Source organism: Lissotriton vulgaris, chromosome 11, assembly GCF_964263255.1.
Source record: "Lissotriton vulgaris chromosome 11, aLisVul1.2, whole genome shotgun sequence".
In the NCBI taxonomy this organism is placed as follows: domain Eukaryota; kingdom Metazoa; phylum Chordata; class Amphibia; order Caudata; family Salamandridae; genus Lissotriton; species Lissotriton vulgaris.
Window position 1 is genome coordinate 1,055,893,849 of NC_141699.1, and position 17,723 is coordinate 1,055,911,571.

Sequence of the window (17,723 nt, forward strand, 5' to 3'; positions counted from 1 at the left end):
GATGGGAACAGGGCAAACCAAACTACAAAAGCCAATTCTTACACTGGGAAGGAAACAAGCTCCCGGGGACCGGTTTCTGGCATTACAGCCGTCTTCGGCCCGGTTTGCTTGAATCCTGATGGTGCAATGAGCAAGGGTCTCACATCTGAGAATACCCTTCCACGCTTAGGGTGGACAAAAATATTTACAACAAGGGGTGGTGAGGGACAGAGTCTCTGAATTAAGCAGAAAGCTCTCACCCAGTCAAGAGATCAGGGCTAGATCCAACACCGTTTTTTAGCTCACTGCACCATCCCAGTTTCAGAACCTGGCTGTATGCAAATTAGTCTGTTCCTGTCCCAGTGCATGATGGGAACAGGGCAAACCAAACTACAAAAGCCAATTCTTACACTGGGAAGGAAACAAGCTCCCGGGGACCGGTTTCTGGCATTACAGCCGTCTTCGGCCCGGTTTGCTTGAATCCTGATGGTGCAATGAGCAAGGGTCTCACATCTGAGAATACCCTTCCACGCTTAGGGTGGACAAAAATATTTACAACAAGGGGTGGTGAGGGACAGAGTCTCTGAATTAAGCAGAAAGCTCTCACCCAGTCAAGAGATCAGGGCTAGATCCAACACCGTTTTTTAGCTCACTGCACCATCCCAGTTTCAGAACCTGGCTGTATGCAAATTAGTCTGTTCCTGTCCCAGTGCATGATGGGAACAGGGCAAACCAAACTACAAAAGCCAATTCTTACACTGGGAAGGAAACAAGCTCCCGGGGACCGGTTTCTGGCATTACAGCAGTCTTCGGCCCGGTTTGCTTGAATCCTGATGGTGCAATGAGCAAGGGTCTCACATCTGAGAATACCCTTCCACGCTTAGGGTGGACAAAAATATTTACAACAAGGGGTGGTGAGGGACAGAGTCTCTGAATTAAGCAGAAAGCTCTCACCCAGTCAAGAGATCAGGGCTAGATCCAACACCGTTTTTTAGCTCACTGCACCATCCCAGTTTCAGAACCTGGCTGTATGCAAATTAGTCTGTTCCTGTCCCAGTGCATGATGGGAACAGGGCAAACCAAACTACAAAAGCCAATTCTTACACTGGGAAGGAAACAAGCTCCCGGGGACCGAGCTGGGATGGGGCAGTGAGATAAATAACGGTGATGGATCAAGCCCTGATCTTTGGACTGGGTAAGAGTGGTCTGCTCAATTCAGACACTCTGTTCATCACCACCCCCTTTTCTGAATCGATTTTGGCCACTATAGGTGTGGCAGGGTATACTCAGACATGAGTCCCTTTCTCACTGCTCCATCAGGATTCAAGCAAGCCGGGCCGAAGACGGCTGAAATGCCAGAAACCGGTCCCCGGTAGCTTGTTTCCTTTCTGGTGAAGAATTGGCTTGGTAGTTTAGTCTGCCCTGTTCCCATGATGCACTGGACCAGGGACAGACTGATTTGCATATAGCCAGGTTCTGAGCTGGGATGGGGCAGTGAGATAAATAACGGTGATGGATCAAGCCCTGATCTTTGGACTGGGTAAGAGTGGTCTGCTCAATTCAGACACTCTGTTCATCACCACCCCCTTTTCTGAATCGATTTTGGCCACTATAGGTGTGGCAGGGTATACTTAGACATGAGTCCCTTTCTCACTGCTCCATCAGGATTCAAGCAAGCCGGGCCGAAGACGGCTGAAATGCCAGAAACCGGTCCCCGGTAGCTTGTTTCCTATCTGGTGAAGAATTGGCTTGGTAGTTTAGTCTGCCCTGTTCCCATGATGCACTGGGCCAGGGACAGACTGATTTGCATATAGCCAGGTTCTGAGCTGGGATGGGGCAGTGAGATAAATAACGGTGATGGATCAAGCCCTGATCTTTGGACTGGGTAAGAGTGGTCTGCTCAATTCAGACACTCTGTTCATCACCACCGCCTTTTCTGAATCGATTTTGGCCACTATAGGTGTGGCAGGGTATACTCAGACATGAGTCCCTTTCTCACTGCTCCATCAGGATTCAAGCAAGCCGGGCCGAAGACGGCTGAAATGCCAGAAACCGGTCCCCGGTAGCTTGTTTCCTTTCTGGTGAAGAATTGGCTTGGTAGTTTAGTCTGCCCTGTTCCCATGATGCACTGGGCCAGGGACAGACTGATTTGCATATAGCCAGGTTCTGAGCTGGGATGGGGCAGTGAGATAAATAACGGTGATGGATCAAGCCCTGATTTTTGGACTGGGTAAGAGTGGTCTGCTCAATTCAGACACTCTGTTCATCACCACCCCCTTTTCTGAATCGAGGGGTGTGCGTGAGCAGCGCACAGGAGGAGAGCGGGGTTAATAATCAACATTTTTTTTTTTACGTATCTAGTTCTGCCGGTTGTCTCGCAATCCTCTGCTTCCACTTCCTGGTCCCAGCAGCCATGGGCCAGCATCATGGACTCCTCATCCAATCTCTGCGCTGCTGTGAGGCACGAGAGCAGCATGGGTATTGGCCTTTGTGGGCTGGATCAATGCTCGCTCAGGCACACAGAGTCTATTAAAATATCATTTTATTTTTCAACTGCTGGCTCTGAGCCAGTTGGGCGATGCTCCTATGCCTTTGCGGAGCAGCCGCTCCTGATTGAAGATCAAGCTCAAGGGATGTGCTATTGTGCATTGGGTTTAGGCAGGGTTCCCATTGAGAACAGGACATTTAAATTATCCTCATGTTCCCGGGCAGCAATCCCTGTCCTTTGTCTCTTGAGCCACGGATAGTTTCTCCGTAAAGAATCCTGGATATTTTTTTGGTTAGTTGGCTACTTGGCGTCTGACTTTTGATTTCTCTACCAGCTTTACATACATCAAGGTGTCTTCTGGGTACATGTAGAGTCTAATACTGGTTTTCAAGATGCAAGAAAATATGGCAAAGTAAATATTTTAGAGTTTATTCGTGGTATGGTGGGGGACAGATGTCTGTGCAATAATGCTGTAAATAGGTATGGTATGGCATGGTATGGTATGTTATGGTATGGCATGACATGGTAAGGTATAAAAGCTACTTTACATTATAATCTGATGTGCCGGGTTGTAATGCAGGGGCGGCTCCTCCGTAATGGCGTAGGACTGTCAGCCCACTCGTCAGAGTCAGTGACAGAAAAATAAAATTATATTAAAACAATATAATTTTATTTTTCTTTGATTGGTTAACGCATGCATGTAGGGTGGGGCCGAGAGGAGTGGTGGGCTATTAGGAGTGAACTTGTTAGTTTGGCAGGCTGGCCAAACAGAAATGTGCATTTCTATTTCCCCAACCCAGCCGTGTTCACAGCTGGGTTGGAGAAAAGCTGCAGGCTTCCAGGGACTGTCTGAGCAGCAGACCAGGCCTCTTAGCACAAGAGCAGCATCTGGATTGGGTAGGGAGCCTGTTGGGAGAGCACTGAGGCGGGTGTTGGAGCAAGCTGCAGCAGCAGCGAAAGGAAAGGTTTGTTTTCTTTAAATTATTATTTTCCCCGTCCCTCGCCCCTTCGCTGTCTGTCCCGCCCCCTCCCCACTTTCGTTTTATGGCAGCCGCCACTGTTGTGATGTGGTGTCTTTCTGTGTGGCATGGTATGGTATGGTATTGAATGCTCTGCAAAAATGTGTTGCTATTGTTAATTTGCACTTGATACCATTGCGCAGTATGATGGTATGTTGCTGAGTTGCATTAAAAGAGGTTAGAGTTGGGTGGTGCAAAAAACACAGTTGATGGACAGAATGCAGAACAATGTCTTACATTCACCCCAGTACAAAGATCTGGGCCTAAATCCATCGTTTTTTTGCACTCCACACCACCCTGGGTTAGACAATGGCTATATGCAAATCAGCCTTGACCCTGTGCCTCATGGGAACAGTCCAGCCCGAACTACCAAGCCATGTTTTTCCCAGACCGGAATCAAGCATCCAAGGACTGGTTTCTGGCTATCAGCCTTCTTCAGCCTGGATAGCTTGACTCCAGTGATGTGGAGAGCCTGGGACTCACGTCTGAGCATACTCAGCCCACTTCGGGTGAAAATTGCAAAAAACACAGTTGATGGACAGAATGCAGAACAATGTCTTACATTCACCCCAGTACAAAGATCTGGGCCTAAATCCATTGTTTGTTTGCACTCCACACCACCCTGGGTCAGGCAATGGCTATATGCAAATCAGCCTTGACCCTGTGCCTCATGGGAACAGTCCAACCCAAACTACCAAGCCATGTCTTTCCCAGACCGGAATCAAGCATCCAAGGACCGGTTTCTGGCTATCAGCCTTCTTCAGCCTGGATAGCTTGACTCCAGTGATGTGGAGATCTTAGGACTCACGTCTGAGCATACCCAGCCCACTCGGGGTGAAAATTGCAAAAAACACAGTTGATGGACAGAATGCAGAACAATGTCTTACATTCACCCCAGTACAAAGATCTGGGCCTAAATCCATGCTTTTTTTCACTCCACACCACCCTAGGTCAGACAAAGGCTATATGCAAATCAGCCTTGACCCTGTGCCTCATGGGAACAGTCCAGCCCGAACTACCAAGCCATGTCTTTCCCAGACCGGAATCAAGCGTCCAAGGACCGGTTTCTGGCTATCAGCATTCTTCAGCCTGGATAGCTTGACTCCAGTGATGTGGAGAGCCTGGGACTCACGTCTGAGCATACCCAGCCCACTCGCGGTGAAAATTGCAAAAAACTCAGTTGATGGAGTGGGGTGGTGGGCAGGTTATGTTATGGTATGGCTAGCTATTGTACTTTATTTTACACGTTTGCGGTGTTGCTGTGAGGTTTTAGGTGCGGTGTCCTGTGGCATAGTGTTACTTTATGATGTGCTGTGGTATGGTGGTATGCCATTTATGTTACTCTAATCCACATCATGCATATGTAGACTACAATCAGTGAACCTCGGCTGTACGTCTCTACAGCTCAGTTATCAGCATCATTGAAATAGCACTGGCGATGCTCAGCTCCACTATTAGCAATCAACTGTGTGAATTTCTAGCTAGTGGGATCAATGTGTTCATTTAAAAATTCTAAGCTGTTGCATAGATTCTTCTGGAGACTGTGATCAGCATATCATGTGTGGCAGAGGTGTGGTGCAGCGGCCAGAGCGGCTGGCTCTGGAGCATGGGGCTTATGCTTCGATCCGAAGAGCTGGCTGCACCTCAGTTCAGCATCATGTGACTCAGTGGAGTATTGGCGGCATACCCTCTTGGCAGTGGGTGAGACTCTTGGAAAGGGCATGGAGTCAGTGGCACTGTAATAAGGATGATACTTACTGACCAATGTTGAGTAGGGCTTGAGATGTAGGGGAAGGGAAATAATTCTGGGGCTTCTGGTCCTTGGCTATGCGCCAGTCTGCAACAGTGGTATGCTCCCTCCTTCAGAGCCCCCCGACTTGACATATCCTTAAGGGGTGGTTCTGCTGCATAGGCATTATAGAAAGAAGGAGCCTGCAGTGGCGTAGCTAGCCCTTTGGCCGGCAGTGGCAGTCCCTGCATTTGTTGCCCGCTGCAGCCACAGCCCCCAAAACTCATGCCACCCGGGGCAGACTCCCTGCCCCCCCCTTGCTACGCCACTGGGTGGGAGCCTGAGTTAATTGTGGTATAATTAGTTCTCTTATTTTAGAAAACTAAAAAGTTATTTTCTCTGTACGTTGCTTTAATACTTGCTTTTGGAGCCCTCTTAATTCTCTGCATCTTGGACTCATTTTTTGGCTCTGCCTCTTTCCAGGTTCTCGAGTTCTCAACACTTGCCTTGTTCCCTTGGACTAGGGATCTAGCTGGCGAAGGAGGGGACTGTACTCCTGCTGCTAGTACTTAACCTTGTATCATAATTTGGCGAGGTTTTCACTAATTTCTTTCTTTTCAGATAAACCTCCTGGCCTGGCAATTCGGTGCCCAAACCACTTGACTGATTCCAGAAAGAAAATGCACAGGTTTGCTACATTTGAGTACAGCTTAGTTAGTATCACACTGAAAAAATGGTACAAGCCAGTGATTATTTTGTCAGTATTTACAGAAATGCTTATGCTTATTCAGAGATAACATACACCCATAAGCTCGTTATACACGCATATTACAGGAATATATTATATTCACCAGTCCATTACAGTAAGTCTAGGTTTCGTCCTACATCTAGACTGTTAGCAATAAATGCGCCTGGAAGTTGGAGTGTATTGCAAAAGACATGTAGCACTGTTAACTGTCACATCTGCTTTTACTGCATATGTTTGTAGTGGAAACGGGTATGTGTGCTTTGTTGAAGCAACTAAAAGCTCTGATCCTAAAAGTAACCCTAAGAAGCTTGTGTAAAAAAACTACAAAACAAAAGAGTCACATATTCTATAAATTAGAAAAATAAACTCAGTCCATTTATTTTGAGGTCTGGAAAGGCCAACTCTGCTTTCCACACTTTCTCAGGTCACTAAATTAAAAACTATTACATTGGGTACTATGACGTCCATTATTTACAAAACCCTATGAAACACTATTTAAAGTAGGTTAATATTATTAATATAATAATTATTATTGTTGTTTTTCCACAACCACTTAAACACTTGAAAGAATACTTCGTTGTATTGCCACTTCCTTTTCAGATGAAAAGGTTATTGATCATCTATATATAATCAGAGGTCAATAAAAGCATGTGGGACGATCACATGTAAAATGTGATCTTGACAGTTCCTTATTAATTATATCGTTGTTGTTGCACTGTTCGCAAGGGCTTCAGAACAGGGCGTCGTCCTGTATTACGTGTCTAATAACTTATGAGGTAGAGGTATTTACATGTCATGTCCTGTAGGGGGCGCCAGAGCCGCGTGAATTGCAGTCTCCTCGCCTTACCATTGGCGGTAAAGTGGTCATTATTTTATCCGAGGCCGCGCGCGAGAGCGTGGACTCGAGAACAATCGCGAGACACGGCGGAAGGCTCGTGCGTGCCCGGCCGTGCACGTGCCTGTCCGAAGATGGCCTCCGATAAATCACAGGCTCCTTTGAGCGGGTTTCTGAGCGCGGCCGCCTGTCATTACCTGCAGGAGATGAAAGGCGTGCTTCCGAGAGCGGCTGGCTCCACAGTGGTGGCGCTTAACTACTACCCCCGCGTCGAAGCGAGGCTAGGCCTCGGGCTGCAGGGGTGTGACGCAGATACCAGCCCGCTCTCAGCCAATGGGCAGGCTCTCCTTAGTGTCACTTCCGGGTAGTGGGTTACTACGCTCCAGCGGCCTGTAGGGCTGTGAGCCATAGGTGGAGTCTTAGGTCATAATTCACTGGTGGGGTCTAAGACCATGATTCACAGGCGGGGTCCCAAGGCCATGATTCACAGGCAGGGTTCAAGGTATGAGTCAAAGGGGGACTCTAGACCTTTGTTTACAGGTGAGCCCTCGGCCACTTCTTCAAAGCTGGTCTCTAAGTCACTTATTCATTCCTGGGCTATAAATCTTCACTTGAACTTCAGAGAAACCTGTTACTGAAGTACTTAAAAAAGTAGAGATATATGTGTCTGTTCACTGTACACTAACCTTGACCTCAACCATGACACTAATCATGATTAACTCTTGTAGTCTGTCTTTTTATGTCTGTTTTTCCATGTGTCATTCAGAATCCCTCTAAATTGTTGTCTTTTGTTTTTATGACATCTTTATTCTCCCAACATTATCCTTATGTTTGCTTTCCACTCTGTTAGTGGTTGTACACCAATTGATTTAGATTACATTACTACTAGGTGAGATACTTTACATTGAGTGTCTTTTAGTTTGTACCAACATGTTTAATTAGTTCAGGTTACTTTAGTTTGTTATAAATGTTACCAAGTGGTGGTTAGATATATATGTTACCAAGGTTAGGTTAGCGTTTTCGTTAACAATACCATTATTGGTTTGCTAATAACTTTGGCGCCATTTGACGAAATTTCATAAAACTTTCCAGAATAGTAAAACATTTTGTCTAGTTTGTGCATGGAAAGTTTCAGGGGGATCCGTCAAGCAGGGGTTGAGAAAAAAGTGGAGAGGTCCCAAAATACAAGATTACCATTCATTTTCGTAGACTTTGAAGATGCATTGATGCAAAAACTTCTGAACAGAATTACATCAACTTTGGCATGAATCCAGATCTTGGTTCAGAAAGCGTGCTCATTTAAATTTGGTGTAAATACGTTTTGGACATATTAAGCTAAAATATATATTTATATTTCTGGACTCAAACCCAATTTTAAACAAGCTTTGGCACTGCCAATAGGTCTCACCCTTTTGAACCCCGTTGTGGGGGATCAGTAGCAGAGTGGGGCCTAGTTACCATGGGCATTTTAGGCAACCGGGTTATTCTTTTCTGCCATGGAATCACAAATGATGCTGAACTTTATGTGGAGACCCAATCGGTAGAGCCCCCTGAATTTCTGGACGCAAGTAAACAGAATTTGGACTCCTAATGCTAATTGTCTTTTCTGATACATTTTAGGTCGCTAGAATTATTATTTGTCTGTCTTCCTTTTTGCTGGGGGGGCAGTGTATCTTACTGCTACCTCCCGACATTGTCACTCATCCCTGCTGGGGTTATGGCCCCGGTCCCTGTAGTGCTAGGTTCCCTGTCTGTGGCAGCTGCTGCCACGTGCTCGCCCAATGGCTGGATCCCTGCTGCGGTTGTATGGCACCCGGCAGACCTCCCTGTGACTAATTGTAGGGTACATTCTGATGACCCTGTGCTTGGTACTGAAGAGACATTTGTGGGGTTTTGTGGTGGCTGGCCCTGGCTCATTAACCTCTGCTGCTTTTGCTGCTCATGGTATGACTTTATCCAGCACCTTTCAAGCAGGTGACCTCTCCTACGGCAATAGTAGCACTATCTGGGGTCTCGTTGTGGCCAACCTTCCTGGTCTCCACCACCCTAACCTTTACGTGCTCCAGGGCTGCTTGTCTGGAACCCTCTAAACTTCAGCGGTGGGGCCCCCATTGTGACTGGTGCCATCTGCACAGTTGAAGCTATTGCTGCTCCGACAAGGGCAGTCTTTTTCAACTTGTGTTGAACTAGTTTCGCTGTGTCTCTTTGTGCCTACGTCTGCTTCTCTCCTTCTCTTGCTTCTTCTTGTGGTAGTGGAGTATATGAGTGTGTATCTCCCACCAAGGTTTGGTATTTAAACCAACTACGCTTTCCAGTCCACTCTGTATCTGGGTGAGTAACCCTTAAGTCTAGTGTAGAAAAATGTGCACATTGGTCCATGGTTGTCCTGGTTCCTGTCTCCATCTTTCCCTCATTCTATTCAGGAAATCACTTATGCTTTCCTCTAGCATCATGGTGTCTGCTATTAGCCCTCCTACATCTGGGCGGTCAGGGAATATTTCTCTCAGGGCAGTCCAGATCTGATGCCTGTGCATATTAAATGCAGCCCTGTCATACTGGGTATCTGTTAGTGTGATTGCTGGGAGGCAAGCTTGGACGAATAACGTGTTAGTCTGCTCCCCAATTAGACTACTTAGTAGACTCTTAATGTCTCCTATCCCTGGATTGATACCTGTGGTGTTTTTCTCGAAACATGTAATCAATTTCCCTGCCCCATCCTGCAATGAAGGTAACATTGTTCTCAACCTCTCTTTCTCCATCTGGCCCCATGATACATATGTAAACCCTGCAGCGCCCTACTGTAGTAAGGAGCACCCTCTCACACTAGGCGACTCTTATGGGTTTACCCTCAACATAGCATTACCATCTCACAATGCATCGCTGCATGTAGAAAAATTCCCACTTAGGGTTTCCTCCTTCATGCCTGATGCTGTCTTCCACTACTACCATGTCCTCTACTCAAATGATCCTTACCTCTCAGCCAAGACCTCTCATAGTAGTATCTCTCCTCAGTCCTATCTGCCAGTAGGTTGCAAAATGGGTACCCAACGATCTTGCCTTCCCTTTTAGCTATTATCTCCCTCAGGGTTTGTTTATGTTTGTCGTGCTCCCATGAAAAGCAGCACGTATCCTCGTTACTGCTCCCCTCGTGTTCATGCACTGGTGCAATTTTGTTTCTCCTGCATCGTGATTGAGCTAGTACCAAGCAGCCTTGCGTCCTGATCAGCCCCTTTCCTATCCCTGGGTGATGTGGCTCTACGTTCTGCTAATAGCCTTTCAGCGACCTCCAATTCTTCCCAGTGCAGTGTCTTGTACCTGCCTTTGCTTCCATTATGAGGAGAGTGTTCTCAATTGTACACTTTCTCTAACTCCTGCTGCACCCCTTTTCTCTCTCGAGTCTCAGTTCATGCCTCTTTTCCTTGATCTGTCTGGCCTGTTCCCTTCGCTCAGAGCTGTGTGCTGCTTTAGTTAGCCTGGCTTCACATTCACATTTGCTCTCAGTTTCCTCCTTGGCTCCCAGCGCAAACTGTGTAGCACCACCCTCGTCATCAGTTCCCAGGGGACTGGGGCTCACTTTATCTTCCAAGCTTGCACTATTGAGGACTGTCACAAAATTCCCTGAAACACGGTTAAGTCCGCCTGACCCAGTGGGAATGTATATCTTACCCGTCTTTGCGGTATCACTTGTCGAGTGTGAGCAGTGGGTAGTCTAGCTTTTGGGGGCCTCCTCTCGGACCTTGGGCTGTGCTGGAGTTGTCAGGGCTTGCTGGCTTCTAGATTTCTCAGGCCTATACCTGTTTGACTTTTTTTTAAAGAAAGTTTTTATCTTTTGCTAAATTGCTTCAGATCGATTTGCCATATTAGCTCTTAGGTGACTAGCCGCGCTATTTAAATACCGCTTGATTGACTGATTTCTTTTTTAAGGGTTTCTTGAAAGAAAAGCGTCTGGCGCAATGTGTGTGAATTGTATGTCATTTTAAAGGTGTGTCAAGGGACTGCTGAGACCCAAACAACTTCTTTCTCCTTTTTAAATGAGAACCGTATTGACGATTGACTGCTGAGGAGGAATTTCGACTCCTGCGTCTGCCAAGGGCTGCTGTGCTAGATTTACCTGCACAGCTTGGATGTTTCCACTTCCTCTACTTTCTGCGGTTCTCAATACTACCGCAGGAGGGCGCACGCTGCACGCAGGAACCCTGCGCTGATGTCTATCGCATAACCCCACCTTCCAGCCAACTGGATCCTCTGGGCGTGGCCTCTTAATGCCTTTTCCCGCCCAGGCTAATTCATCTTTCCCTAAAGTACCTCCCCTCACAGTCTGCTAGGATTCTATTCGCCGACGAGATCAAGAGGGCGTGACGGCAGTATCTGTCGCAGCCTATGACAACGGAGTGGCTCTTGTTGAAGTGAACGCCCGGGCTGGTGATTGACATGTAGCCCCGCCCACCCGTGTGGCTGTGCAGTGGCCGCAGACCCCGGGCGCTCAGTGCAGAAGCAGCGAGTGCGGGGCTGGGACGCGGGAGTGAGGGGCAGCGGATCACGCAGGGGGCCTCCCGCACGAACATAGCACCACATTGGGCCACTTGGATTACTCCCCCACAACTCCCGCCTACTTGGTGGCCTCACTTCGCAGCGCTTCTTGGAATTTTGCACCCGCGATAGGAGCACTCTTCTGGCCAACTTGCAACACTCATCTCGGGGAACCTGGATTGATTATTAAAAAGTACCTGGATTTCCCCCGGACTGCTTTCCTTGGACTGTTTTTACCTGGCTTTCTTGAATTCCATTGGATTTTGCTGATTTTTATTTTTTGTATTTGTATTTTTTAATTTTTTTCTACTTGGACTGGTTTTCAGCACAGGCGTATTTTTCTCTCTCCGTGTGTCCCATCCACGGCCCCGGATTGGTGCGGACCCTCCGCGGGCAGAGATGCTGCTCCCGCTGCTGCTGTTGTGGGTGTCCGGGGGCTCGGCCCTAGAAGGTGAGGAGGAATGGAGCGGGTTGAAGCCCGAGGGGGGTTGGGGGTGACTGAAAAGAGGGAGTGGGACATATACGCCTTCCACCCTACAAGTGTCACTGTGATGTGAGCAAGATTGGAATGATCTTCTACCAACCCCCCCCCCCCCCCCCAAAAAAAAATAACACAATGTATTATTAATCTATTGGGAGACCCTCGAAAGCAAGGAGACTAACGCCCTCTTTTCCCTCACGAGAAGGCTATGTGCCCCCGCCCCGAAATACAAGAAGGGACCCCAAATATCCACTGGGATGTGAAGCCCCCACCCCCCCCCCCATTCCCCAGGCTGATGTCTTCACCGTAATTCATTTGCCATACCTCAAACATTGTGGGGAATGAATGTGGCTCTTATACTTGTGAACGAAACTAATTGCGCCCCGATCCCCAGACATATAGAAAGAGGAGTCGATAGGGGCATCGTTTGCTCGCAAGGGTGGAGGCGTGACGCGCACCCCAGAAGCGTGACACCAACCCGCCGCTCTCGGTCGCCAGGTGCGTGTGTTTCCCGGGGTGCGGACTCTCGCGGGAGGGTTAGTTTTGGGCTGACTAATGCCTCGCCGCCCGGGTTTCATTCGGACGAGAGGGCTGGGGTTGTTGCTTCACTGGCATGTGACGGGTTCGGAAACAGTAATTAGGGGGAGCCCGGTGGGTGCGGTGCACCCCTGTGGCATAGGCTCTGGGTGGCCATGGCGTGTACCCAGAGACGCATTGATGCCTCGGCTGGCGTATTTCTGGTCCTGCGAGTTGCAATGGGAGTTATTTCTGGTTAAAACCGTAGTGTGTTGTGTTCAGGTTCCCATCCCTTATGGTCGGTCTGGCTTTGAGGTCGTCCCTTAGCTTGGCACCACCCTAGGTTGTTGTGTTTTGGTGTTCCTTCATTTTTCAACCACGAACATGATAGTTGTGGTTTGACAGCCTCGGCTGTCTGAGGTGATTTGTCTACCCAGGCCGGGTGGGTTTGGTTGGTGGTACGTTCTGACCTGGGCTAGGGATTGTTGCCCCTACCCAACCTCATGCTTGGCATTGTGTTGTCTGAAAATCACACTGTATTAGTGTGGCTCCCTCTCAAATTGAGGTTGTGTTGTGATTATCCCCTACTCATGGGGGAGGGGGGTCATGGGACATTTGGTGGTGGTGACTCCATCGGTGTGATTGGGTGGTATGAATACTGCCACGCCGGTCTCTCACCTTACCCCAGCTTATATCATTGTTGTTCTCAGAAGCTTGAAATTGATTGAGGGGTGCTATGAACCCCATCCTTCCCTGATGGGGGTTGTGGTGGTTTTTTGACTTTAGATTTTCATTGTTGTTGCCTGTTAATAGTGAGTAGGTGATGGCCAGTCGGTGTATTTGCGGCCTACGCGTAAGCCCTCTATATGGTTCGTCAAGGTTTGAGTTGCGGGTCACTGTTGGTGGTTCATCTCCGAGCCTTAGGTCTTAGTAGGTTGTGGGTAGTGCCTGTGGTCTTTTGGTTGTGGGTAGTGCCTGTAGTTGTTGTGCTTGTGGTTATTGATGGTGCTTGTGGGTGGCGGTTGCGTAGTGCCTGTGGGGTTTTGGTTGTGGGTAGTGTCTGTGTGGGCTTTTGGTTGTGGGTAGTGTCTGTGTGGGCTTTTGGTTGTGGCCAGTACCTGTGGTTGTGCTTGTGGTCATTGATGGTGCTTGTGGGTGGTTGTTGGGTAGTGCTTGTGGGCTTTTGGTTGTTGGGTAGTGTCTGTGTGGGCTTCTGGTTGTGGCCTGTACCTGTGGTTGTGCTTGTGGTCATTGATGGTGCTTGTGGGTGGTTGTTGGGTAGTGCCTGTGGGACATACATCATTTGTCGATGGTGCTTCTGCTCAGGATTTTGTTCTTGTCCCTGGATGAGTTGTAGTGTTTCCTGATTGGTGTTAATAGTACGCCCATATTTTCCACAGTTGTTTTAGTGGGCTTGTCTTCTGCATGTTTTGTATTTATTTGATTGTTGAGCGGTGGGTCTCTCTTGGAGGCACATATGTGCATTATTTGTGGGTTGTTACACTGGATGTTTTAGCTGGTTTCAAAGCTGTGTGGTGGTTGTCAGACTTTGCTATTGGCGTGTGTCTTCAGTAAGTTTTGGATTTTAAGACTAGGCCATTGATCCGCTGGCCGCAGACTTGCAACATAAGCTCGAGGTTCGCATTGTTGGCCAGGCCGAGTTTCGTGTTGGTCTTGTGTGTCTTTCTGTGTTTTGACATCCTCATTTTAGCAGTTGTGCAGCCATAAATCAATGATAGCGCCCCATCCCCTCCAAAAAAACCTCTGCCTGCTATCAACATGGACCTGAGACCAATTTTGCAGAAGAAACTAAAAACGTGACAGAAAAACAAAGTTCCTACTAGCGCATAATTCACATCTACCACGGAGACAAACTTCGACTGACATAGATTTAAAAAAAGATTAAAGGGTGCACACGTTTGTGTGTTGGGTGGTCTGGTGGCTGGCTAGCTGTCTCTTGGTGCAAGAGGCCTGCTTTCTAATACCAGCTTCTCAATTTGAGGAGAGGCTTGTGATCCTCGTCAAATGTAACTGTCGCAGTGAGATCTTAGCAGTACTACACACCAGTGAAAAGCACTGCATAAAACGGGTCGAACTTGAAAGGGTTTTCGGTTCGTTGTCGCGCAACACACTCATCCATTCCCTATTGTGTGCCTCAGAAAACACGTCTATTACCCTGAAAGCACGGGGATCCGGGAATGGCTTGGGGTGACCTTGGGGGCACTCTGCTGCCCCTTGCCTTGGCATGGATGGCAGGGGGCGGAAGCTGCTAGGAAGCCCAGTGAAGCGCCCCTGCAGCTGTGGGGTGACCTGGCCCCCGACGGGCCCTGGTTCTGTAGCTGAGGGGTGACCCCGTCGCCGCCCCCGGCCCTGGCAGCCGCTGCTGCGGCCTGGCAGGCTCTGGCCCCTGCAGCTGAGCGCTTTCATCCGCTCTCCTCGCTTGTTAACACCATTCAGCGGCGAGGCCCCGTCCCGGGCCCGGCGGGGGCCTTTTCACTCGGATCGTTCCTAATTAGCCGCCTCGCTGTCCCCGCAAACATGGATACACGGTGCGGTGGTAGCGATCTGCAGGGTATCCCCCGGAACAGGAGCCCCGCAGACCCCCACCCGCCCCCTCCTCGGGAGGGTTCCCGTTTAGCCCGTGTTTCTTGTAACACAAAGAGGTGAAAACAAGCGCCAGGGCGGCCTTCCAGGACGTGCCTAGAATGGGGCTCTTCGGCCGCAGGAAGGTACCGTTGATGCGCCTCGTCACCAGCGGTGATGCGCCTACAATAGGGCTTCTAGCCGCCGGGAAGGTACCGTGAATGCGCCTCGTCGCCAGCGGCAATGCGCCTACAATAGGTTTTCTAGCCGCCGGGAGGTACCGAATGTGCCTCGTCGCCAGAGGTGATGCGCCTACAATAGGGCTTCTAGCCACCGGGAAGGTACCATGAATGCGCCTCGTCGCCAGCGGTAATGCGCCTACAATAGGGCTTTTAGCCGCCGGGAAGGTACCGTGAATGTGCCTAGTAGCCAGCGGCGATGCGCCTACAGTAGGTCTTCTGACTGCTGGGAATGTACCGTGAACGTGCCTAGATTGGGTCTTCTCGTCACCGGGAAGACACCGTGAATGTGCCAAGAATAATGGGCCTTCTCGTCCGGAAACGTACCTTCAGTGTGCCTGGAATACCCCCACCCCCCGGCTCTTTCAACGTGCCTAGAATCCGTCTTCTCTTGACCCCAAGAAGGTGCCTGAATGAGCCAGAACAAGACTTCTCGCCCCGTGAAGGCGCCACGAGTGAGGCTTCGGGGAGGCGGGAGTGTGCCCCCTTGTGAGGCTTCTCTTCTCACGAAGTGGCCGAACAGGAGACCTCAAATGGAGGAATGAGGGCGATGTGGCACCCTTACCAGTGCAAAGGGCTTCTACGCGCAGCTCGTGTGTCCTCCCGCTGGGCAACTCGGGGGCAACAAGGGTCTCCCTGAAGGGCCCTCCTCCCCGCTGGGGTACCCTGGGACAGAAGGCCCTCGTCCGTAGGAAGCCCAGCTCCATGTAGGAAAGCCCTCCTCGTGCACCCAACTGCCTTGGAGGAGTTTCCCCTGTAACCGCAGTAGGTTCCGTGGTGCCTTGCACCAGAGACCGCCCTCGCAATGAGGTGCCCTGTGGAAAGACTTCTCGAGGGTAGAAAGGCGAGCTCCCTGCAGCACGGCACTCCGCGTTCACCAAGCAGCCTTGAATACCTCGCCCCTCCTGCACTACAGATAACCGCAGGAGGCATGCCTTGCACACATGCCCTCACTCGCACTTAAGGTTCCTCGGTATGAGGAACGTGTTCCTGAGCCTAGTTTCTCGGCCATGGTGGGTGCCCCGGCGCGTCTCCTGCCTGGAAGGGCCTTGCACCGGAGCGCAGCTTGCACAGTGTGCACAGCTCTCGTGCACGCTGCTGCCAAGGTTCTTTCTTCAGCCCCGTTCGTAAACTCGCTTTTAAAAGTAGGCGCTGCGCCACCAGGCAAGTAGGAGCCTGGCACTGCAGGGGTTGGCATGCCATGCCCACGTCTCTGTACGAGTCGCACACGGCCCCTCGTGGCTTGCAGCTTTCACTTCATAGTTCAGTTAAAACAATTCACTTCTAGATTGCTTTTCTTCTTGGCCCACCTGGCCAGCCTGTAATGTCCCTCCCTGGGCTAAAACCAGTCCATGGCCTTCTGTCCACCCCCTCGCCCCAGGGGCATCCGCGAGGGTGTGTACCTTCCCCCATTGGCGCACCCTCCATCAACCCCTGAAGTCAAAAGGAGGTTTGAAAAAGGAGATATTTTGTAGGTCGGTCGGTAACTTGTCAGTTTAATGGGCTAAATGGCGTTAGTGTCTCGCGTTCAGTTATCAACGTTTTCGAGGAACAACAGCCAGAATTAGCCCCCTCGAGAAGGTTTACTTACCTGCCCTCAATTAAGGAGCAGTGTATTTTGGCTAGTCACTAATTCATATTTGCGTGTTAATTTACAGTATACGGTGTATATAAACATATAACATGTGTCCGTAGAGTACAAATAGCCTGCCGGGGTACCCGGAACCGCGTATTTACGCACGACGTATACCGGCTGCGAAAGAGGCTTTGGGGGAAGAATAAAAACACATTAGCGAGAGAGAAACGCGACGTTAACGGCGGAGTTAGTCCAATGCGGTCGAAGTACCTTCGGGGCTTAGGAACGGCGACGCGGAGGCTTTTACAGTTTGTTTGGCCCTGCTGGGCCCGGTTGGGCTTTGTAAAAGGACATGGGCGTGACGTCATTCCAAAGGCTGGAACTAAAATACCCCGTGTTATAAATATATATATATATATATATTATATTATTTCCATATACAATTATTAATATTTTAATAATAATTTTTTTTTCTTCAAAACGTGGCATCGCGCATAATATATAGTGGTTGATAAATCCCAAAATATGCACAGGCCTCAGTGATTCTCGCCAGCTCTTCCCTGGTGGAAAACCCTAGATTCTGAAAGAGTTTGACATCATGATGGGAAACATTTAAAGGGCAGCGAGGTGAAATGTACTCTTGTGTGCTTTTTGTTTACGGTTTTTGTGTCGGGTTGGTGAAAGCAACACCCCAAGGCGTGTTTTGAGATGGAGACAGGCCTCTTTGGTTAATCAGTATCTGCTGCGATCTGTGGACGGGGTTCGAATCTCCACTCAGCTCGACCCGTCATGTTTCCAAGGTCGATAATTAACTAAATGAATGTCACTGTAATCAATAGAAGTGGCAGGCGCAACTAACCGTCCAAACAGCCGTCGCACGAGCTATATATATACATATATTGTGTGTGTATATGTATATGTATATATATATATATATATATATATATATATATATATATATATATATGAGAAACTAATTTGTTATGAAATCTTCTGAGTT

General features: G+C 49.0%; 1 protein-coding gene across 6 annotated transcripts in view; it reads left to right on the top strand.

Annotated features, from left to right (window-relative positions):
• Nucleotides 1-11,283: 11,283 nt before the first annotated feature.
• Nucleotides 11,284-17,723, top strand: part of EPHB3 (EPH receptor B3) — a 69,681-nt gene continuing 63,241 nt past the window's right edge. For all 6 annotated transcript variants that reach the window (XM_086944419.1, XM_086944423.1, XM_086944421.1 and 3 more), the window contains exon 1: nt 11,284-11,779. In XM_086944419.1, coding sequence (XP_086800545.1) covers nt 11,728-11,779 — 52 coding nt within the window. In that variant the 5' untranslated portion in view covers nt 11,284-11,727. The remainder of the gene's footprint in view (nt 11,780-17,723) is intronic.